The sequence below is a fragment of the Homarus americanus genome, unplaced genomic scaffold (genome assembly GCF_018991925.1).
Source record: "Homarus americanus isolate GMGI-L3 unplaced genomic scaffold, GMGI_Hamer_2.0 scaffold40856, whole genome shotgun sequence".
In the NCBI taxonomy this organism is placed as follows: domain Eukaryota; kingdom Metazoa; phylum Arthropoda; class Malacostraca; order Decapoda; family Nephropidae; genus Homarus; species Homarus americanus.
In genome coordinates this window covers 5,000,587-5,026,383 of record NW_024734615.1, presented here as the reverse complement: position 1 = coordinate 5,026,383, position 25,797 = coordinate 5,000,587, and the positions used below count along the sequence as shown (strand labels likewise).

General features: G+C 37.6%; 1 protein-coding gene across 2 annotated transcripts in view; it reads left to right on the top strand.

The window, feature by feature from the left end:
* The first annotated feature begins 596 nt into the window (after positions 1 to 596).
* Positions 597 to 25,797, top strand: part of LOC121870389 (golgin subfamily A member 2-like) — a 69,298-nt gene continuing 44,097 nt past the window's right edge. For both annotated transcript variants that reach the window (XM_042372212.1, XM_042372211.1), the window contains exons 1-8: positions 597 to 719; positions 7,683 to 7,760; positions 8,747 to 9,692; positions 14,000 to 14,118; positions 17,342 to 17,546; positions 17,847 to 18,012; positions 18,348 to 18,489; positions 18,803 to 18,997. In XM_042372212.1, coding sequence (XP_042228146.1) covers positions 672 to 719; positions 7,683 to 7,760; positions 8,747 to 9,692; positions 14,000 to 14,118; positions 17,342 to 17,546; positions 17,847 to 18,012; positions 18,348 to 18,489; positions 18,803 to 18,997 — 1,899 coding nt within the window. In that variant the 5' untranslated portion in view covers positions 597 to 671. The remainder of the gene's footprint in view (positions 720 to 7,682; positions 7,761 to 8,746; positions 9,693 to 13,999; positions 14,119 to 17,341; positions 17,547 to 17,846; positions 18,013 to 18,347; positions 18,490 to 18,802; positions 18,998 to 25,797) is intronic.

Sequence of the window (25,797 nt, the reverse complement as noted above, 5' to 3'; positions counted from 1 at the left end):
GGGGAGAATTCCACTACAAGCTGATCAGTGGTGAAGAGGATAAAGAAAAAACAAAGAATGAAGTTAATTCACATACCGTCTTTTCTCCATTTCCAAGATTTGATTCAGAATGTTAAATGGCCGAGTTTTGTTTTATCGAGTTCATTTTTTCTATCTTGATAATCTGCCAGAGTGCCGTGGCAGTCACGAATGTGAGCTACTTCAAGACCAGACTTGACACTGGAGCAGGTACCTACCTATACATTCAGGAGCCAGTTCATGTCCAGTACTTGCCAATATTTTGTAATAGTGCGAAACAGTGTTCGTAAGCCCAAACGGCTAATGGACCTATCAGTGGCGAAGAGGATAAAAGTAACAATTAATATTCAGTCAGTTTGACCAAGGTCAGCTAACAAAGCCACGAGAGGCTTGTTTCCAGTTGAGTCCTTATACCAACAGCTTTCTTAGGGTTAGGCGGTCATCCAACCAAGGATTATAAAGCCCTGTGTTTTCAAGGAAGAAGTCAGCTCTTTCATAGAGCGATGGAAAGCAGACCGATCAGTGGAGAAGGGAATAAAGTAAATATAAATTGTGTATGTTAGTCCTTTTAACATTCTCTCTGATACAAATGAATGACGTCATCATGTGCGGTGTGTCGACGTCAACCCCCGAGACGAGGCTGAGGCTCCAACATGGCAGACTCGGTGCGGGAGCAGAAGCTTGCTGCTGCGAGGAAAAAGGTAAATTATGCTATATACACTGTATTTAAGATGAAGCTAAAATGAAAAATTTTTATTTGTGAATCCCCCAGGAAATTGGTGACATAAATCGCGATGCCGGTTTTATAGGGTGACCTTAAATCATCCAGTTTTGACAAGTAAACAAACGGGTCGTCATCAGCTGATGCTCGGTGCTAACTGTTGACAGCTGGCACAAGTCAATACCTACAAGGTATGGGTTGATCTCGTATTAAAGTTTACACTGTGCCTCAGGTTAATTCCTGCCCCATCCATTCCTCACTATTAAGAAATAGGTAGTTATATTCTACCTCAAATTAATAGGAGCCGTGCGAGATGAAACATAAGTGATGATAAGCTGATTTTTTATCATATTGGTACACGAGAGCAACATCCTTTGGTAAATATTTGTCCATTGGCTGTCCTCAGGTTTTGGACCTTCATTTCTTGTGCAAATTAGCGTTTAAAAAAAAAAGGACATATTCATTGGTCAAGTCTGGTCTTGAAAGAGCTCACACTCGGTGCCGTTACCCCTCACAGTTATCTGGACTTGCAGCTTCTTCAATCTTGAGCTGTGACCCCTTGTGGGGCGAGCATCTGCCAGCTACAGGCAAGGACACTCGACTGAGTAGTGCCCACTGAGATGCTTGTACACCTCAGTCAGATCTCCCCTTGCCTGTCTGTAGTACAAGCTAGGCAAGTTCAGGCGCTCTAATCCCTCTGGGTAGCTGAGGAGCCGCAGTGCAGGCACCAATCTGGTGGCCCTCCTTTGGACATTTTCAATCAGCTGACAGTCTGTAGCATATCTCGGGGACCAGACGGGATGACAGTACTCCAGATGGGGAAGCACATCACTCTTGAAGATCGTTATGAGGGACGGACCATCTAGATATCTGAACGACCTTAAAGGACTAATAAATTAGTTGCCTGGTTTACCTTCTTCTCGCAATGACTCGAGAACTTCAGTTCATTGTCAACATACAGTACACACCCAGGCCCTTTTCACATTCTGTCTCATTTAATGCAGTCTCTTCGTCCCATTGGGACATATGATACGCCTCCTTACTGTTGGTACGTCCCAGGTGCATCCTCTTACACTCCTTGACATTGAGTCTCAGCCAGTGCATGCTCAGTTCTTGCCAATAGTGCGTAACAGAGACATAACCGATCGCCCTAATGCCTAATGAGCTGAACAGTGGTGAAGAGGATAAAAGAAAAAAAGTAAGGTAAATTTGGAACAAACTGCTAATATGCAAAAAATTGGTGGTCAGGTTTGAGTAAACACTATAACCCCCCAAAAAAAAATGCCTAACACTAACCTAACCTACAATATATACAACCTAGCCCTTTTTTTTTGTGAGCTTACCTTCCACTGTGGTGGAGGATACAGCTGGGCAATCTGGAGAAGGAAATGGTGGAGGATGGTAATTTCTGTGCTTTCTTGGTTTTATTTTACATTCCGACATTGCACACCCCAAAGATATAAACTACTGAAACATTTAGATCTCTATATTTTGAGCATTTTGAACCCCATTTTTACCATTTTAATTTCAATCACCAGTCTGACAATGGCCGTGGTGGAGGTTGGGTGTGATTCGTGCTCCTACGGACATGACACGCTCCAAAGTTTTAAACTACTGAAACGTTTAGATCTCCATATTCTGAGTCTTTTGAACCCCATTTATACTAGTTGGAAATGAATGTTACTCTGACCCCCGGTTAGGCTAGATTTGGTTAAGATAGGTTAGTTTAAGCTAGGCCTACTAGGGGTACGGGCTAGGGGTTAGGTAAGGTTACGTTACATGAAGTTGTTAGGTGCGTTAGTTTAGATGACTCGTTTTCATGTTCTCCACCACCCAAAGGCCCCGATTTATCAGGCTTTCCCCATTATTGTTGGGGGGTCGGGATAGGGCAAAAATGAGCAATTTCCGACAAAAATGAAGGTTAGATTCGCTTAAAACACACTGGAAAAACATATTGGTCAACCCCTTGGGACTTACAGTCTGCGCGGAATGTGAGATCGCGTGTTGAAAAAATATTGATATTTATGATTATGTTATATAAATAAAGTCAAGTAACACTTACCACTTCAATTAATACTTTGTAGTGTTTCCTCTGCGCTTCAGACAGTCTTTTAGCCTTTGAGGAACACTGTCAGCAAGGTTTTGCAAGAGGTCAGGTGGCAAGTTAGCCCAGGTATCCTTGATGGCTGCCTCTAGCTTCGGGATTGATGATGTGTCAGCGTCGCGCAGATGACGCTTAACAATGGACCACAAATTTTCTATTGGGTTAAGATCTGGGCTACTGCCAGGCCAGTCAATAAAGAAAGGTACCTCACAGTCTTTGAGCCACTGTATGGCACTTTTAGCAGTGTGGCATGGGGCACCGTCCTGCATGAAAAGGCTTGCCTTAGCTTTATCAAATGATTCAGGTAAGAAATCACTGAGCAGTTCAAGATAGTTGTATTGATTCATCATCTGATTCTTAGGGAGGATTACTAGTTCACCAACACCATAATATGTAAAGGAAGCCCAAACCATAAGCGAGGCAGGGTGCTTAACAGTCTTTACAGTATACTGTGGGAGGTGTGCGTCTGAGTGGGGCGGGCGGTACACCCTTGCACCAGTATTCCCAGTCACAGAAAATGTAGCCTCGTCGGACCACAATACACTTTTCCATGACTCTAAATCCCACGCTTCATATTTCTTGCAAAATTTCACTCTATTTTCCTTCTGTCTCTTTGTCAACAGAGGTTTACAGCGGGCACGAAAGCTCTTAAATCTCAGGTCATCGTGCAGGGCTTGTTGAACACAACGTAACGAGACGTGACTCAAAAGACGGGGGTTTCTCTTTCACTTTACGTGCTGTGAGTGAGGGATTGGACCGAACTTGTCGAGAAATAACCTTAAGTGTCCGTGGAGACAATAATTTAGGCCTACCAGACTTAGGTAATGGAGCTGGTAACTCGTCCTCTCCATGGTCACGGAAACGTTTGACAAGATTTTGAACAACTCGTAATGCCACACCAGTCTGAGCCTAAATTTCTCTCAGTACATGGTTTGCTTTGTACAGTGCAATCACTGCTGCAATATCATCTCTTGTAGTAACCCTCCTGGACATCTCTGATGGCCACTATGTCGGGTTAATGCACCTTAAACTAGACAAAACATGGCCACATGGTGCTCGAACCCTCACAATAAATCTTCCCCTCACAGTTGCCAGAGGCGCACTGACTACAAGCCGTGAGGTGTTCTCAGTTGCCAAATGTCACCACTTGCCAGCAAACCAAGCGTTTTGACATCTCGCATCCCAGGACAGCCTTTCACAACATATGATCTTATTTTCGCAAGAACTTAGTTCGTCGGCCTTATCGCGATTTAATATTCCTCGCAGACTGTAGGTTCGAAAGTACAAATTTACCCTTTTCTTAAACCTAAACAATTTCCACACTTAGGACACAGTCTTGATGTTGGTAGGCCACTGTGATCTTGTAATATTTTTATTGATTCACTGTCATTCTCATAAAGTCACTGAATAACAGTTACATATGGGAGAGAACATTTATCACATGCCATAACAAAAGCCTTCAAAATCTGAAAGGTTGCGGTGGAAAGTTGGGTTAAAAATGATTGGCCAGCCAGGTCACATCACACGATACTTGAAAGTCATTGAAGAGGAGGAGGAAAGGAGGAGACAAACGACTATAGCAATATGGCGCAACATGGTGGATATAGAAATATACTCGTAGAAATTTGTGAGATACAGTACTCTTAATATTGATTTGCACAAGAAATGAATGGAAGTTGTAAGTTGAATTTTTTCTTGTCTTTGTGTCTGTAATATTGAAAAATGTAAACCTGCAGAAAACCTATGGACAAATATTAACCCATCCTTTATTTCACTTAAATAATAACCTACAATAATTGGTAATTATTTACGACTTCACAGCCACTGTATTTTCGTGGAACACAAATTTAAAAACACCACAATTTCACTGTGTTTTATAGTGGACACTGTCGTAATTATGGCAAATGTGTTAAAAAGTGTATCTCAAAGTTCAATTTAACCTAACCTAACCTAGCGTAACTTAACACCTGCCATGGGCGAACTTACTATTACTGAGACGGGGGAAAGTGGTTGTGAAGTCCTCCATATTAGCCCAATAAATTAACGGCACATAAAATCACAAAGTAGGAGAAGGGAGCACACATTGGAATTATTATGCGAAACTTGGCCAGAATCTTCTTGCTACGTATAACAGTAAGAGACAATTGGTGCCCATAAAGTGTTTGTCCAGGTAAGTTCATGTTAGGTTAAGTTATGGTTTACTAAAGAATAGACACCAAACACAGTTATCGATGAATTTGTTAGGGTTGATGATGCCTAGTAGTGATTGATGGTTAGGTTGGGGTTGAGATGAAATGTTAGGTTGGTGTAAATTTTCTGTTGGTCATACTTAAAAAAATATCCTGATATGGTTTATTCTAGACCTTGTCTGCTCTTCTGAAAGTCATAATTTAAAATAAAAATTTGATATGAGAATCTTGTGGCAGCTGTGGTTGTAGCTGAGTTGCCAATTCAATAATACAGTATAATTTTCTTCATTATTTAAGCAAATATATGACCATATGGAAACTTCTCACGATCTAAAATAATGATGAATAGTTTATTATTATAAAAATGTTACCTTTGGTTTGTTTAATATTTATCCTGACAGTGATACAGCCAAAAATAGATCCACCAATCACAATCACCTTTACATACAGCCTTACTTTACCAAGTATTGCCAGGCTGGGGTCGCTGGATCTTTGGCTGACTGTATAGCACTGCACAACAAAATATATGCAAAAACAGCAGCTAGCGAGAGACCAGTCTTCTATAATGGCAGCAGACTATGAACTAAACATCCAAGCAGCTTGGCCACCCATGTGTCTGGCACGTGGTGATGCATTGGAGCATGATGCAATCTCTTGGAACTCCCTGAAAATTTAATCCCAGGCACAGAATGGAGAGATTTGGAGAAATTTTCTCAGAACCTCCTAAGAATTTTTTCAGAAAATGTGCCTGATTTTCAACCCCGGAAACTCGTTCACAGACCTGGAATCGAGAGAATTTTTCTGGAAAAATTCTGAGCCAATTTTAATTCGTGATACAGGTTGACAATCCCTTATCCGAAATCCTTGGGGCCAGGGGCATTTCGGATTTTGGAATTTTTCGGTTTTCAGAATGGTTAGTTTTTTTTTTTTTTTTTATAATATTAGCTCACCCGGGCATATATCACTGACCCACATCAGGGCCTGGGGGGCGAAAATATAATAAAAATTATAATAATAATAATCATTCATAGGTCTAGGTCGTGTTTTTCACTTTTGATTTTTCATTCTTGTATTTATTATTATTGTTACCGCAAGCGGTACATAATTATGATGACATATAAACAAATGTTATGTTAGGCATCTTGCTGCCTAGAGACCACCACATCACCGAAATCATAGTGCGGGAGATGCACGAAGAGAGAGCCGGACATGCCGGACGAGAACACACGATGGCGTGTGTGAGGCAAAGGTATTGAATTCCCCAGGGCAGACGCTTGCTTGAAAGAATCATACGACGCTGTTTAGTGTGCCGACGGAACAACTGGAGAAGTCAGCATCAAAGGCAAGCTGACTTACCAATAGACCGTGTTACTCCTGGAAAGGCTCCATTTGCTTACACTGGAAGGGACTGTTTTGGTCCATTCATTATCAAGGTAGGGAGGAAACAGGTTACATTCCTTGCAAGGAACTTTATAAATGCAACCAATTGTGTTGTTGGGGGAATTCTTGATTAACATTTGTTTAACAGTTAACTGTTAAACAAATGAGAGAAGCTTAGTAGGACTGTTAAATAAACACACAGAGACCTTCGCCTCAAACTTATCACCTCAACCCCCCAACCCCTCGCTGGGTGGCGTGGCTGGTTCCCTCCCTCCCTCCCCCCTCCCCCCCCCAGCCAGGCTTTTAGGCTTACAGTTTTTATCTTATATAATATCTCAGACTAAAGTTAGGAGATTATAATTTGCATTGCTGGTATCCTTGCAAGACAGCCAATAATTTGAATATAAACGTCATATATTTTGCTCAAGAGATAAAAATTCTTGTACATTAGTGAACAGTACTGAAGTACATTTTATAAAAAAAAGTTTTTCACTGTATTTTTGGGTAGAGTTACATAGATTTCTTCATTTATTTTCATCCATTTACATGCACACACCATACTAAAAGAAACATAATAGAAATAAATGACGTTAGTGCAAAGCTGGAGTGCACATGTACTAATTTGATTACAGTAGTACCCCGATTTACGCGGTCAATTGAACCCACAGGGTACCGCGGAAAGTGAAAACCGCGTAAAGTGAACAGAACATACAGTATGGGATTAATTCCAATAGAGACTGGCCCGACCCCCAAACTCCACTTTTTCAGACACAATACCTACGTTGCAGTAAAAATTACATCTTAATTTTATGATGGTATGCACACACAATTAATAATTAAGAGAAATATCAATAATATTAGTTTTTTTAACACTTACATTAGTAGAAAAGATGGCTGAGCACACAGGGATGGGGGGGTTGATTCCGAGGCAGAGGGCAGATTATTGGCCCTCACCTGTATCACTTGTATCAATTGTATCACTATCCACCACATAGGCTTGCAGGGCCTCTTTGTCAAACCCCTCAAAGTCCATATAAGTCCATATCCTCACTATCACTGACTTGGGTCGGCTGTGGTGGGTGGCGGGTGAAGAACTCGGTAATGTTTTGATGACTGGGCGACCTTGTGCGCATCCTGCCCGTGCTGCTTCCCGCGTATATGAGTAGATGCACCGCGTAAAATGAAATTGCGGTTCTGGCGAGGTACTGCGTAAACGAGAACCGCGTAAATCTGGGTATTACTGTATATTTATATAATTTTTTTTTTACAGTTACGACAGTTCCAGAAGAAGAAAGGCACCAAGCGGGTGATTGAAGGCAGCAGCAAAGAAGGCACACCAGATGTGGAGGCAAGTTATAACAGAGAGAATCTTACTTGTGTAATGTGTTCACTCACTTGTGTATGTTGCTGGCATTATATTTATTCTGCAAGCCTATAATCTATATATCAAACATTAAAGTTTCTTTACCTTTGTGTCTGTATATAATTCAGTTGCCAATGATGCTACAGCACTGGTCAGTTCCAGAGACATTTATAATGTCAAGTGTCTCTACACTTCTTACAACATAAATATGTTTCCAATTTTCATATGTTAAAATAAATGTTCTAAGTATTTTAATGTGTTCTGTTACGATACTAGGTGGTTATTTGACCCTTCCAACAAAATTTACTCTTCAATATATTTCCGAGAGATCACCAAGGTCAGTTTTCTACTAAAAGTAAGGAAAATTATATTGAAGCTAAAATTTAAATAGCTGATTACTTAAATTTTTATACAAAATCTATAAAAACCTGATGTCAGAAATAGTTCAGCAAATCCCACCTTAACAGTAAATCCTAAAGACAACAATATACTGTACTACCTTATCACTCTGGAGCATCAGTAGTACAACAACAAAATATACTTATGGTTTGGGAGACAGGCAACAATAAGTTGACCTCACAGCTATTACTCTTCAACTAACTCTGAAACTCACCAGGTCTCCCACCTGACCAGTATCAATCACAGAGATCCACATACAGTACATACTACTGTACTGTGTACTAGGAATGTCAAGTCCTATACATCAGATATTTGACTGATGGCCAGTGCCATCTATTGAACATATTCTTCCCTTTATCAAATCCACTTCACAAAACTCATGTAGTTTATCATAACAGTAGAAACAACCCACATTGTTAAAATACAGGTACACTTGAATTAGGAGTGCATTACAAATTTCTTGGATCTATTCAGGTGATATGAGCCTGTATAATACAACAGTTGTAACTGGGGACAGGACATTTCCATTATTGTCTTTTTGGGTTTTACATACATATTTTAATTTTTTACAGGGAAGTGTTACGGAAGAGTCAAGTCCATTGTCAGAAGCAGGCACTCTGTCATCACATGCATCCTCACTTGATTTGGCTTCTGAGGAATTTACAGAAATGTCAGAGGATGCAGCCCCCAGAGAAGATTCTAGTGTCTCATCTCATATACAGTCAATGTCACAGGATTTAACCAATGGTGAGAATGTAATCCATGCATCAAATGCAACATCTCAAATCTATAGTGCTGGCACTCCTGACCCAGCATCTGGATATGTAGGAGAGACAGAAGCTGGAGGATCTCACTTCACAACAACAGACACCACACAAATGGCTGTAAATAGGTTAGAATTACCTGAAGTGTTATCAACTTTAGAAGATGAAAATGAAAGCCATTGCACTAAAATCAGTGAAGCTGCAATTGAGGATGATAAAGAAGCACAATTACCAAATGGAGAAGAAAATAATCAAGAAATGAAACTGGCAGCCTCATATCCACTTCCAGTTGTGGAAAATGGTTTTTCTAACCATGACCCATATGCATTTACTACCCAGTCATGTTCAGATATAGCAAGCACATCTCCAAATTTACCACAAAATGAAGATTTCACAAACATGACGCTCATCCAATCATCAGAACCTGATGCACATATAGTTAATACAGCAGAAAGTACAACAGCTCTTCAGCAAGTCATTCCTCCAACTCCAGTTATATTGGATCTGCCAAAAGATGAGCCAGTGGTAGAGATTCTGTCCAGTGACTTTGATGCAACACATGAACAGCAAATTTCCTCTGATTCGTTTGAGAGGGAAGGTTCAGTTAGTTCTGAAACAACCGCAAGTGTAACAACTGCAATACACATATCTACAGGTGAGGTCCAAGGCGAGCCAGTATTGAAGTCTTCCTCAGAAAGTTTACGGCAGATCTCACTACAACTCAGCGGTCTTATGAGCGAGAGTGAAGAATCAGGTACAGTACAGTAAAATGCTTTGACATTTTATCTTATGTGTAAAGGTGAGGGAACAAGGGTATAAAAAGATGTTTTACTTGTGATGACCTACCTTTATGTGGAAGAATGGGGTAATATGTACAGTACAATGATGTCTTGGTCTTCAATGAATTACAGTGATCCCTTGGTTAACGAGCGCCTCGGTTAACGAGATTTCGGTTAACGAGTTACCTCCCATAAGATTCTTAACTTCGGTTAACGAGCAATCCCTCGATTAACGAGTTTCTTACGAGCCGACCTCAACAAGTTTTCGCTTGCACTTGGCGGTCAACCAGCTGTAGTATTAGTCCGCCAATACAGTAATCGGTTATAGGGCTTAAATTCCTTACTATTTTAGTAAATATCAAGACATTTATACTATTCAATAATTTTAAAAGTTTAATATTAATTTTTTTAGTAATTTTAACAATTATTGAACATAATTGAAGGTAAAGAAACTAGTTTCTGGCGTGCCATCCAGCCTTTTAACACACCAGACAAGCGTTAGTGTCTCTCTGTTTTCAGTGGTGGTAACATCTTGCTTGAGACTCTCTTCAACTTAATGCTTTTTTTCTGTGTTTCCAAGCAAATTATTGGTCATTTTGAAATTTATTTTACATATTGACAATATATAACGCAGTGCAGTGTTATTTTAAAGAAAATATTCTTTATTTACAGCAAGTTTAACTTAAAAAATCATGCATTGACATTGTTTGAATCCAGCATGGGGCCTAAGAGATCAAGAAAAGTGATTTCAATCCAAACCAAGCAGGAAATTATAAAAAAACATGAAGAAGGAATTAGAATAAATGCGCTATGCTAAGAATATGGCATGTCGACATCAACTGTGTCAACAATTCTTGCACAGAAAGACAAATTTAAAGAAGTGAAAGTGAGACAAATCTACCAGTATTTAAAAGTAGATCCCTAATTGCAGAAACTGAGAGGCTACTTCTCATCTGGATTAGGGAAAAACAGATGAAAGGTGATTCAGCTTCTACTGAATTCATTTGTGAAAGAGCCAGGGAGATTTACGAACATTTAAAGACAAATCAACCTGGTTCTTCAGGCACAGAATTTGAAGATTTTCGGGCCAGCAAAGGCTGGTTCGAAAAATTTAAGAAAAGAAGCGACATTTTCAGTGTTGTTAGGCATGGTGAGGCTGCAAGTGCAGATAAAGAAGGAGCAGCAAAGTTTTTAGTGGAATTTAAAGAACTGATGGAAGAAGAAAATTATTTTCCACAGCAAGTGTTCAATGTGGATGAAACTGGGTTGTTCTGGAAAAAGATGCTCAAAAGAACATTCATCACCAGAGATGAAGCCTCTTTACCTGGGCATAAACCCATGAAAGACCGTCTCACTCTACTGCTTGGTGCCAATGCTTCAGGGGATTTCCGACTGAAGCCTATGCTCGTCTACCACTCTGAAAACCCCAGGGTGTTCAAGCAACAGCAAGTGGTAAAAGCAAAGCTTGGAGTTTATTGGAAGTCCAACCGTAAGGCATGGGTGACAAGACAGCTCTTTAATGAAATGGCTGTTGAGGTGTTTTGCCCTTGTGTCAAGAGCTACCTAACCACCAATAAACTCCCTTTAAAGGCTCTTCTCCTCATGGATAATGCTCCTGGTCATGACTGAACTTGCCAGAACTTTGGAGTATCAATTTGACTTTGTGAAAGTGTTGTTTTTGCCTCCCAACACTACATCAATCATACAGCCAATGGAGCAGAATGTGATCAGCAACTTCAAGAAGTTGTACATGAAGAAAATGTTTAGGAGGTGCCATCAGGCAACTTCCACTGATCCTGAACTAACACTGAAACGGTTCTGGAAGACACAATTCAACATCCTGGAGGCTGTAAAATTTATTGTGTCATCATGGCAAGAAGTCCCCACTAGATCCCTCAATTCTTCATGGAAAGCACTGTGGCCATCAGTAGTCCATGGTTTTGAGGGATTTCAGGATGACACACAGTTGGACAAGGAGATTGTGTCCATTGGTCAGTCATTGGGCCTTGAAGTGGAAGAGGATGATGTGGAAGAGCTTGTGATGTCTCATGAGGAGGAACTTACTCCTAATGACTTGAAGCAACTGGATGAGATGTTAGAGGCTGACAATGGTGAGGAGGAAATTGAAAGTGATGACCATATGTCAACTGAAGAGTTGAATGATGTGATTTACCACTGGGAGAAGTTCAGGGAACTGGCTTCAAAGCACCCAGATGTGGAAAAACTGAACTAACTTTGTGTCATGTTGAGGACTCAATGGTCTCCTTGAAACATAAGTTAATGGTGAGGAGGAGAGATGCCCCACAGACCACAATTGACATGTTCTTCAATAAAAGGCAGAGGGAACAAGATGCTATCCCTCAGCCTTCCACTTCAAGGAGAGAGGATGATGCTAGCCCTCAGCCTTCCACTTCAAGAAGGAGAGAGGATGTTCATGGTGGAGAAAATTTCAGTCCAGAGGTTCCTGACATTTTCATGGAAGGTGACTCACCTGCCAAGAAGCAGTAAAATGCTTCTCCTCCACCTCCACTTCCTTCTCTTCTCCCTTCTCCTCCTCCACCTCCCACTTCAAATTCACATCATCATCATCATCCAGGAGCCTTCTACACATACACACCTCAAAGTAAGTGTACCTTTCTACCTTTTTTGTTGAATTTAGGCAATTTTCGGTGAGCTGGAACCAATTACCCAAAAACCCATTGAAACAATGGTTCTGGTTAACGAGATTTTTGGTTAACGAGCAACCTGCTGGAATGGATTGTGCTCGTTAACCGAGGGACCACTGTATAAGGATATAGGTTTAATATACTGTAGTGATATATTATTTAGGAAATATGAGTAAGGATATTCTGTATAAATTCCAGTAAGTGATGACTGTTAATTTTGGGCATGATAAAGGATTAGAGATTAGAATGATACACACATGACCTGTTGTAGGATTATTACATGAAAGTGAAGAAATAGTTACATTACAGTGGAAAGAGCAGTGACTGTTATTAGTGATAATGGGAATGTGTACAGTTGTTTTGTTTTATTATCAGTGACTATGGAAAATTGGCTGTAAATGTTGATGATGATGAGTACAGTATGGGAAAATGGTTAGAGTAATACAGTACAGCTTAGTAGTTTTAAGTGCGAAGGAAAAGATCACATTATGAAGGATCAACTCAACATTATAAATGTTAGTAGAGGAAGGGTTTTTATTTTTATGTAGAGTTAACTTGTATCATTATGACTGATGATAAAGGAATGAGTACAATACAAAGAGTAGTTTGGTATCAGTGACTGGGGGAATGAATAAATTACACGTACGTGGATGAACTTGTATCATTATGAATGGCAACAGGGGAATGAGTGCATTACTGAGGTTCAATTTGTTAGAGTAAGAATAACTGGGGGAATGCTTATATATTAGAACATTATTGACCAATCAGATCATGGAGTATGTTGTTTTGTGAATAAGATTGAGTGAATGGATTCAGGATTGTGAGTGTAGGTCTACAGTATTGTGCTGTGAGTGAAAATTGAGGAATAGACAGAGTATAGTGTATGTGTGTGTCTTGTTGTATAAGTGAGTGAGGAAATGAGTTGATTACTCAAAAGATAGTCATTTAATGACCTCAGGATACACTGCATGTACTGTACTCTGTTGGAATGGAAACCAACATAAAACATTATTATAAAATGTTTCTGGCTAAAATATAGTTTAGAACAGTACAGTACAGGGGGTCCCTGGGCTATGAATGGGTTCTGTTCCTGAGGACATTCTTAAGTCGGGTTTGTACGTAAGTCGGAGCACATGTTATGTGCATACCGTACTTACAGAACAATGTTTAAAATCCCACTATATCATAGCCCAAGTCCTTATATACATCTAAAATCACTTAATTTAAGAAAAAAGAAGAAATATAATGATAAAATACCGTAAATATAAGTTTAACCCCGTTTGTATCGGCGGGTGTTTGTAAGTCGGATGTTCATAAGTTGGGGACCCCCTGTACAACAGTACAGCACAGTGCAGTAGTTCATGATTTATAAATATGGCACAGTATATTCACCCTGGACAAAGTAGCCATTCTCTTATTAGAAACATTCTTCTTAGGAAAAATTGTTGGACTGTAAATAACTTTCATACCTATAATAAATTGGTGGTTGTTTAGGGTTAGCAAACAACTGAAAAGGAGGAGTTAGGAGAGACTTGAAAAATATGAGAAAAAGGTGTAATATTTGACGGTACTGGGGCATTAACTTTTAATTATCCTATATTTACATATTGTATCAGCACCAGCCTTGTCCGATTCAACGATATCTGAACTCGAACGACGAAATGCTGAGTTGGCAGCTTTCCTACAACAGGAGTCTCAAACATCTCAGCAACAGGCACAATACATAACCCAAATAGTGAGTCTGATCCCTCATTACTTGGTTGTAGATAGTGTTTTGAGCTATCATTCATTAATAATCATAACGAATCCAAAATTTCAGGCAATGACTCAAAAGATTCTGTTGTGCTTTACAAGATAGTGCCTGGAAATACCATCACACCAGTTGGCGTGTTTGCACTTAGGGTACAGGTCTAAAGTCTATGGGATGCACAGTGTTATTAACTGCAGTGCCCTAAATTGAGAATCTTTAATTTTATTTGTATGCTAATTGTATCTGGGAGTAAAACTTTGTGTGGAATCAATATCACTGGCAGGGTAAAAGAGCATTGAGTAGAGTCATGTATCTGCAACACTGCATTCTCCTTGGAGGCTTTTCTCTTAGGGGATGGCAATGAGAAAAGAGACTCAAGGTCATACTGTCATTACATATCTTGTCTGTTCTCCATATTTCCCTTATCCCTTCCCTCATTCTCTGCACAGTGGCGGACTGGCCCACCGATATACCCTGAAATTTGCCGGTGGACCCCAAAGTGATGGTCCATCACTTTGGAAATAGCGGAAAAAAGATAAAAGAGATATGAGGTTTATGAGATATTAACTCAATCCGCCCTAATGCGACCGAACGCAACATTACTAGGTCCGTACCAATGCGCCCGAATGCGACCTGAAACTACGCCATGTGTTTACAATCGTCTAGTGATTCAAATCTCGGCGAGATTTCCTGTTTATTTTTACCAAAAACCGGATGTTTATATCTAATTTTGTTTACACTCTATCTTAATTTGAACAAAAGCTGTTTTCCAACGTGAATTTCAAACAGGTAGCACATTTCAATTTCTTTGATCGCTTATTGATAATTTCAATTTTGACGATGAAAACGAATCAGATGTAGATCTACAGTGTGTGGAAGTGTTTTTCAGTGATATTAGTGAAGTGGGGACTGCAGAAGATTTGGATTCACATGCAGATTCGGATATAGATCTAGAATGGTCAAATCAGCCCGTTTTTATCCAATTTCTTCCGGTTTTGTTTTTTTTTTGTTTTTAAGCAATTCGTCAATAAATATAATATGAACATTATACTGTATATTGTATTAAAGCTTAATTATTTCTCTCTATTTTGGTGTAATTTGATGTAATTTCAGGTTCACGTTGTACTTCTGGAAAGTCATGTAGGAAGTGCCTGCTTTGCTGTTTCCGTATCCTATTTAGGTATTCTTTGCACGCATCTGCATACTCGAATTTTTCTTAGCTTACAAATATTTTTTTGACCCTGTCGTTCACACAAGTCAGTTGCGAACGCGCATTCAGTAAGTTGAAAATTGTAAAAACTCGATTACGCTCTTCGCTATCAAATGAGCTACTTGAAACTTTTATGCTCATGAGCATCGAAAAAGATTTACTTTCTGAAATTTCTGTGGATGATATTATTCCTTTTCTTGTGAAAAAAATCGACACAGTTTTCTAGATTGCTTGCTGTCTAGGTGATTTGTGCTTTGTAAATTACTGAATTTTGACTGTTTTAGTGATATGTGCACACATTAAAAAATGCAAACGTTCCAATTTTAATTATGCATTACTTTGAAAACAATTTCAAATTATGCTTTGTAAATTACTCATATTGGTTGTTCTATGATTTAGATTTTCATTTTTATTATAAGATTCAGATTTGCCCCCGAGGGGGCTAGTTTATTGGGCACCCCCTTACATCCTGTGCAAGGTGAAGCGCAGAAGCGTTTACAGCGCCCATCTGGGAAGTATGCAAAGTTCATACTTGCCTTTATGACTCGTACATTAAGGGCGTAAAAGCCTGAAGGGTTATAGGTTTTGTCAAGTTACATAAAGTGAGAGAATGATGAGTGTGTGGGGGTAAAGTTCCCGGTACATTTCATCTGTTTATAGCAAAGCGTGGCAGGTCCCTAATAATGTCAAATGCCAAGCCTGTGACTAGGAGGAGGGTTTTTATTATAAGATTATTAAAATTTTCTAGTATTTATATTATGCACGCATTAACATAAATTAATACAACAATATTGAATAGATGTAACATTTTATTTGCTTAAAACCTTTACTTTTATTTGATTCCTTTGATTACATTTTGGGATTAAGTGGGCCCTTTTGAGTGGGCCCTTTTACAAGTTTTCCCGGTAGAAATTTTTGACCCAGTGCGCCACTGTCTCTGCCTGATGTATTTTTCCAGCTTTGCTTCCCGCAGATGGAGTTTCAATGAAGATTATTCAGAAAAGTAGTACAAATTTGTGTAAAAAAACAACACAGACATACTGCTTATCATTGCCTTTTTGAAAACTTCTCAACCAAAATTTCAGGTAGATGCTGAAGTGGTGGTGTTTGCACGATAACTTTCCATAGACACATTGTGTGTCAAGAGCCCAAATAATTATGAAAGTTGTAGCCAATTTTGGTGTTACAGGTGTGCCCAGTGACTTTCATGACCTTCAGCCGTCACTCATCCCCTGATCCCATTTTATATCTGACCTTGCAGACACTTAACTATTGAGCTCCAACTTCTGGTACCTATTCATCTCCACTGACTGTGAGAAGGTTGAACGTTACTCATTAGGTTCTGTAAAAAGTTACTTGTGTACAGTATTATACTTCTGACTGTATCGTATTCTTGGTATGCAAATACCCGGTAATTGTGGTTTATTTAAGGATGTTTATCAATCTTAGCAGCAAGTCTGTTACAAAGGCAAACAACAAGGACTGCCCTCCTGATAATCCATGCCTGTGCTAGAACACAAGACTGAACTGATCCACAGCCATCACACACACACACTGCCTCCGATGGTGTCACACACATAAACACACTTGACAGATGATAAACCAAAAGACCAGAAGCATCCATGGAATTATTACTATAAACAATAACCACAGCACCAATGAATCTGCTGAGCACTAAGAGACTCACCAGTGGAACGCATTCACATGTGCTCATTCACATTCAAATGATGCTTGAGCCTCCGTCTTTATATAGCCAACAACCATTTGCCTTAACTTTTTCATGTTTGTTTGGTAGGTCTGGATGTGTCTTAAGAGAACTTTAGGGAGACCAGACAATTGATCCCACGAACTCTCTTCTCCTGTTGGTTATTTGTGTGTGTGTGTGTCTTTTTTCATACACGTGCATATTAATTTAATAGTTTTCAAAGAAAGAATGAACATTTTATGTGAACTTCTTTCAAGAATGCATTAATAAATTTGACTACCATTACAATACAGAAAGCTCAACTGGATAGGTCAGAAGCTGAATTAAATGCTGCTCGTGGCATCTTAAACTCTACTGCGGGTGGAGGCGTAAGAGAAGTGGAAAGCCTCAGGGAACAACTGGAAGTGCATATTCAGACAATTGGAATTTTGGTGTCAGAAAAGTCAGAACTGCAGTCCAGTCTTACTCATGCCAATTATGCTCTGAAGCAGAAAGGAGGTCAGTGTAAGATGATTGTGCAACTGTCTCATTCAACACTTGAGAAACTATTTACTAACACAATATTTTAATTTTTATCGTGCATTCTCATAGGGTGGTACCCTCTTTGGCAGGAACATATTAATTTTGTCTGTAGTTGAAAAATTTGGCCATAATTTTTGTGTGTACCAAGGAAATAATATTTGCCCTGCTTCCCACTGTACTGTGGCAGTCTGTAATCAACCATAGACTTTACTTGATAATTTTCAACCATATATCAACAATATAATGTGAATATTTAATAATTTTGTTTTGTTTCAGGAGAAGTTATAGAACTAGATGGGCGCTTGAGTGCATCACGCCAACGAGTGGGAGAAGTTGAAGCTACGCTTAAGGATATTACTTCACAACGAGATGCTACCAAATCATCACAAGACAGCCTGTCAAAGCAACTTGATGCTGCCAAGATGGCAAATTTCAAAACTAAGTATGTAGAATTGCACATACCTGTACAGTACAGCCTGCCCTTGTTGTGCTAATTGTCAAAATGGCCATCAATTCATATACTTACACCACCAAATGCTGTCAGGTACATTAATATTTCTGTGCATGGCAAGGCTGAGAGTCCAGGAAGTGAATAATCACCAGAATCTGAAAAGCTAGTAAGCTGACAGGAGACATATAAAAATTATTTAGGTATTGAAGAAATACAGTACAGTATTCACAGTGACATTACACAGCACATACTTATTAATTAGTTTACCAGCATATGCAAAAGAAATCCTTCTTTTAGCTAACTCTAGGTTTAAATTATCTTTGCAGTAAACAGTGTGAAGATCTGAAAACTTCAGTTGCAGAGTTAACAGAACGCCTGAGTGTGAAAACTAATGATTATGACAAACTATATTCTCAGCTAACTGACACCAAGAGTCAGCTGGCGATGGCACAGCTTCATGTACAGCAAGTAAGGGATAATCAATATTTGCTAATGGCAACAAAAGTGCATTTTAAGGAATAATATTACTAAGATTAGTTAAAGCTATAGAAGCTCTCCATGAGTTATAAATAATTCTTACCTAACAGTGATTAGTAGTGTTGCACTTGTATACAGTATCGGAGTTTGCAATAGTTAATGCTTTCCTTTCATTATTTGCAGTTAGATTATTTTAAAAGTGTTCCCCCTTTTGGGTACCAGTTTCATTATTGTTGAAGTCCCTTGTAAATGAGGCCTTTGTGTTATATACGAGGATATATTTATAGTGTCAACATGTTTCCAGCTGAGGGATGGTACAAGTGAGGAGATACAGTCCCAACTGGAAAAGGTACAGGCAGCCCACCTGGAGAGCCAGAGACAGCTTCAGGCAGTTCAGGCAGCTCTCTCCCAGGCACATGCAGAGAAGTCTAAAGTGGTAGTACATTATCAACAGTACACTACACAGCTGGCAGCTCAGACTCAGAATCTACACGAACAAGTGAGCTACAGTAAATAGAGTACAGTACAGTGCTGTACCTACATTTATGTGATGGCTGTCATACAGGTGATACAATTATTGGTAGTCTACTTTGGGAAAAGTTTCCAAAGTAAGCCTCATACCATCGATGACCTAAAGGAAAATAGTTACCTGGGGATTGAAACCATTCAAGAGGACTGCTACAGTGAACATTCACTGATGGGTAAATTGATTCATGAATAACAGTTATACCAGTACTAATGAAATTCCAGGGTTACCAGTGCGTGAATCGCCCTGTTTATATTGTTGCATTAAATACTTATAATTGTCCAATTAAGCCACATGAGGATAACTTTTAATTTTCATTATTAAAACTAAATGTAAATTAGTTTATACGTACAGTGAACCCTCAAAGATCCGGACTAAAAGGGGGGACCACCTGTCCGAAAAAGCCGATTGTCCGTATCTGCCGGTGAATGTACTAAATGTATAAAAACGTTGACAACCCCTTATCTAAAATTCCGAAAACCGAAAGTTTTTTAATGGAGCAAAACATACCCCCCCCCCCCTTTTTTTTTAAACAGGGATTAGCCCACCCGGGCACAGGTCACTGACCCACATCGGGGCCTGCGGGGCAAAAATGTAATAATGAAAATAATAATAATTCATAGTAAATAAAATTTATAATGAAAAATTCACAAAAATAAAATAATAATGAAAACAATAATAATAAAAATAATAACAAATTAATATTAATGAAATAATAATAATAATAATAAAATAATAAAATAATAATAAAATAATAATAATAATAATAATAATAATAATAATAATACAATAATAATAATAATAAAATAATAATAATAAAAATAAAATAATACAAATACAGTATTACCCCGCTTTACACGGTTTCACTTTGCATTTTCTCATTTACACGGTACCTTGCCAGAACCGGACTTTCACTTTCCGCAGTGCATCTACTCATATACGCGGTGAAGTATTTTTTTTTTTTTTTTTTTTTTTTTTAGCTCATAAAATTCATACAAATTACCCGGCCAGAATATAATTTACATTGCTGGAATTCTTACAATATGATGATAATTTTGAATATAAACCTCATGGATTTTCCATTAGACATACAAAATTTAGATCTACTTTAATAATTTGGTTTACACAAAGCAAATATTTTATCCTTTGTGCAGAATATATGAAGTTTACATTCAAAATATTCCCTGACCTGCAAGGAATCCAGAAATGTCAATTATATTATCCTAACTTTAGTCTGAGGTATTATTTATTACTAAAAGTTAAAATCTAGTATTTTCACCCAACGTTTCTCTTGAATCGGCTGCTTGTGCAATTAACCAGGCCGATCACATATATTTATTATTTGGGTTTAAGTAACGAAACCCAAACGGTAGTTCCTTGTTTTATTATAAAAGGGTTGTATATATAATTCCTGAGTGTAGATCGACTGTAAGTCTCACTGTATAGGAGTGAATGAGAAAGGGACGGCGTTTATGTCTTATAAACGTTTGGTCCCGTCCTTACGATATAAGTTGTTGTGAGCGACTCATGAGTTGTGACCCATCAAGGGAGAACGGTATGGGTACGTCGTTCCCCCTCGAGGGAAGACGGAGCCATCCACTGCGGCTCTCAAATAACGTCTTCCTCTAGTCAAGGATATCAAACTACTGCTCGCTTCAGGTGGCCAGAGCCGGCTAATTATGCCTTTACTCAGCATAGTATGAAGTAGCTTCCAGTGGGCACACCTTATCACGTGCATTGAACATGTCACCTCATAGCCAGTGGAAAGATACAGGGTGGTGAATCTGAATATAATATCAGATGTATTGACCCATTTATATAATATGTTCTGTTGATGAGACAGGGGCCCATTACAATCTGGTAGGGAGGGTTGGGACGGACCGACCCAGCTGGCGTGAGTGTGAGGAGGGGGGGAGGCAAGGTGGGGTACTTTGATTGACAGATAGTGTTGTGAAGAATATTTTTTTTTTTATTAACTGAAGATATTTGTTTCAGCTCATAAAATTCTTACAAATTACTCGACCAGAATATAATTTACATTGCTGGAATTCGTACAATATGATGATCATTTTGAATATAAACATCATGGATTTTGCATTAGACATACAAATTTTAGATCTAATGTATAAATTTGGTTTACACAAAACAAATATTTTATCTTTTGTGCAAAATATATGAAGTTTACATTCAAAATATTCCCTGACCTGCAAGGAATCCAGAAATGTCAATAATATTATCCTATCTTTAGTCTGAGGTATTATTTATTACTAAACATTAAAATCTAGTGTTTTCACCCAACATTTCTCAGAGAGGTAGGAGCTAGTGAGCTGGAAAGAGGTGGGGGGGGAGGGTGATTTGAGTCCATTATTTGAATGGACATTAACCTGGCAACTGTATTTCTCTTAAATAATTACAATAGCATTGTGTCACAATAGTCTCTATTGGAATTAATCCCATATGTTCTGTTGTTCACTTTACGCGGTTTTCACTTTCCGCGGTACCCTGTGGGTTCAATTGACCGCGTAAATCGGGGTACTACTGTACAGTAATAAGGAAATACAAGAATGAAAAAAAATTCCAAAGTGAGGAACATGACCTAGACCTATGAATTATTATTATTATTATTACATTTTCGTTCCCCAGGCCTCAATTTGGGTCGGTAAAAAATTCTGAAATCCGAAACACATCTGGCCCCAATGATTTTGAATAAGGGATTGTCAACCTGTATAAAACACTGGGAGGAATAATTTAAAATAATACCAATCAATAAGTTACAATAAAAAATACTGCACAGTAGTACCCGGATTTACGCGGTCAATTGAACCCACAGGGTACTGCGTTAAGTGAAATCCGCGTAAATGGAATAACAGAACATAAGGGATTAATTCCAATAGAGACTGGCCTGACCCCCAAACTCTACTTTATCCGACACAATACCTATGTTCTCGTAAAAATAACATCTTAATTTTATGATGGTACATGCACACAATTAATACTCAAGAGCAATACAGTCGCCAAGTTAATGTCCATTCAAATAATGGACTCAACTCCCTCCCCCTGTTCTCACACTACACTGTTGGCTCTTCCCTCTCTGAGAAATTTTGGGGGGAAAACCACTAGATTTTAATAAATAATACCTCAAACTAAAGTTAGGATAATATAATTGACATTGCTGGATTCCTTGTTAGACCAGGAATATTTTGAATATAATGTATATATTTTAAAAGATAACATATTACTCAGAATAAACATTATATCTAAAATTTTATGTCTAATGCAAAATCTATGATGTTTATATTCAAAATGATCATCATATTGTAAGAATTCCAGCAATGTAAATTTTATTCTTCGGGTAATTTGTATGAATTGTATGAGCTAAATAAAAAAAAAATATTATACTTCACCGCATATATGAGTAGATGAACCGCGTAAAGTGAAAGTTCGGTTCTGGCGAGGCACCGCGTATATGAGAAATCGCGTTAAGTGAAACCGTAAGCGGGGTAATACTGTACAGTCAACCCTCACTTTACGCGGTCCCACATTCCGCGTTTCCACGTTTACACAGTGCCCTGCCAGAACCCAGGATGCTCACATTCCGCTGTGGGTGTACCCCTTTGCACGGGTGAAGTATAATTTTTTTATTTAGCTCATAAAATTCATACAAGTTACCGACCAATATATTACATTGTTGGAACATTGATGATCATTTTGAATATAAACATCATAATTTTGCATTACTAAATTTTAGATATAATGTTTACTCTGAGTAAATATGTTATCTTTTGTGCAAAATATATGACATTTTATTCAAAATATTCCTGGTCTTACAAGGAATCCAGCAATGTCAATTATATTATCCTAACTTTAGTCTGATTTATTATTTATTACTAAAAGGTAAACAGTCATTCCCACACATTCATCTGGTAGGGAGGCTTGGTGGGGGGTGGGAGGGAGGGCCGGCCGACCACCTGGCACCAGGGTGTGAAGAATATTTTTATTAACTGAAGATATTTGTTTTAGCTCATAAAATTCATACAAATTACCCGACCCATATAATTTACATTGCTGGAATTCTTACAATTTGATGATCATTTTGAATATAAACATCATAGATTTTGCATTAGACATACAAATTTTAGATATAATGTTTACTCTGAGTAAATATGTTATCTTTTGTGCAAAATATATGACATTTATATTCAAAATATTCCTATTTTACAAGGAATCCAGCAATGTCAATTATATTATCCTAACTTTAATCTGAGGTATTATTTAATACTAAATGTTAAAATCTAGTTTTTCACCCAACCTTTCTCTTGAAGGGAGGATTGGTGGGGGTGGGGGAGGTTGGGGACGGACCCGACCATCTGGATTGGCAGAGGGAGGCAAGGTGGGGTACTTTGATTGACAGATAGTGTTGTGAAGAATAGTTTTCTTTAATTAATGAAGATATTTGTTTTAGCTCATAAAATTCATACAAATTACCCGGCCAGAATATAATTTACATTGCTGGAATTCTTACAATTTGATGATCATTTTGAATATAAACATCATAGATTTTGCATTAGACATACAAACTTTAGATATAATGTTTACTCTTGAGTAAATATGTAATCTTTATTAAAATATATGACATTTGTATTCAAAATATTCCTGGTCTTACAAAATCAGCAATGTCAATTATATTATCTAACTTTAGTTTGGTATTATTTATTACTATTCCTGGTTTTTCCCCAAAATTTCTCAGAGAGGGAAGAGCCATGAGTGTAGTGTGAGAAGAGGGGGAGGAGTTGAGTCCATTATTTGAATGGACATTAACTAGCGACTGTATTTTCTATTTCTCTTAAGTATTAATTGTGTGCATGTACCATCATAAAATTAAGATGTTATTTTTACTAGAACATAGGTATTGTGTTGGAAAAAGTGGAGTTTGGGGGTCAGCTGGTCTCTATTTCATTTAATCCGTATGTTATGTTATTCACTTTCTGCGTTCTCACTTTCAGCGGTACCTTAGGTTACATTAACATATAAAGTGAGGGTTGACTGTATATATATATATATGTATATATATATATATATATATATATATATATATATATATATATATATATATATATATATATATATATATATATATTTCATTAACCCAATAAACACATGGACTTCATACAATTAACACCTCAACCAGGATTGAACCCACGCCCACAAGCCTATGACTGTGACGGGGCGCTAACCACTGGACCACCAGGATACTAAAAGCAGTCCTAGACTTTGTTATATTTCACACAAAGCCTGTTTCACGAGCTTATGGCACGTGAACCTCTAATGGGGACCACCGTATCCGTAGGTGGTAAAACGTTACTCTGACCTCATTGATACGGGTGGTCCCCATTAGGCGCGGCCGCCAAGCCCGTTGAGCAAACTTTGTAATACTGTAAATCTAGAGACTACTGTGGTCCAATGTTAGCGTCCCGATCACAATCCGGCATTGAATGGCAGAATTATGTTGATATAATTATATATATATATACTGTGTATATATATATATATATATATATATATATATATATATATATATATATATATATATATATATATATATAATATATATATATATATATATATACATATATATATATATATATATATATATATATATATATATATATATATATATATATATATATATATATACATATATATATATATATATATATATATATATATATATATATATATATATATATATATATATATATATATATATATATATACATATATATATATATACAATAAATACAGTCAACCCTCACTTTCTGGTTAATGTAACCCACAGGGTACGTAAAGTGAACTCAACATAACATATGGGATTAAATGAAATAGAGACCAGCTGACTCCAAACTCCACTTTTTCAACACAATACCTATGTTCTAGTAAAATAACATCTTAATTTTATGATGGTACATGCACACAATATCTAGAAAGAAATAAGAAATACAATCGCCAAGTTAATGTCCATTCAAATAATGGACTCACTCCTCCCTCTTCTACACTACACTCCTGCTTCCCCTCAGAAATTTTTGGGGAAAACCAGGTATGAATAAAGAATACCTCAAACTAAAGTTAGGATAATATAATTGACATTCTGGATTCCTTGCAAGACCAGGAATATTTTGAATACAAATGTCATATATTTTACAAAAGATAACATATTTACTCGAGTAAACATTTATCTAAAATTTATGTCTAATGCAAAATCTATGATGTTTATATTCAAAATGATCATCAAATTGTAAGAATTCCAGCAATGCAAATTATATTCTGGCCGGATAATTTGTATGAATTTTATGAGCTAAATAAAAAATTGTATTTCACCCGTGTAGGGTACACCCTGCGAATGTGAGCATCCTGGGTTCTGGCAGGGCACCGTAGTAAGCGTGGAAGCGCGGAATGTGGGACTGCGTAAAGTGAGGGTTGACTGTATATATATATATATATATATATATATATATATATATATATATATATATATATATATATATATATATATATATATATATATATATATATATATATATATATATATATATATATATATATATATATATATATATATATATATATATATATATATATATATATATATACATATATACAGTACAGTTTTACCCAGCAACCGCTTTCACTTAGCGTTTTTATCATCTGTGATTGCCTTGCCAACTGAACTTTCACTTAGCGGGTTTTCCACAGCTCAGCGGTGAGTGTCGGCTTCG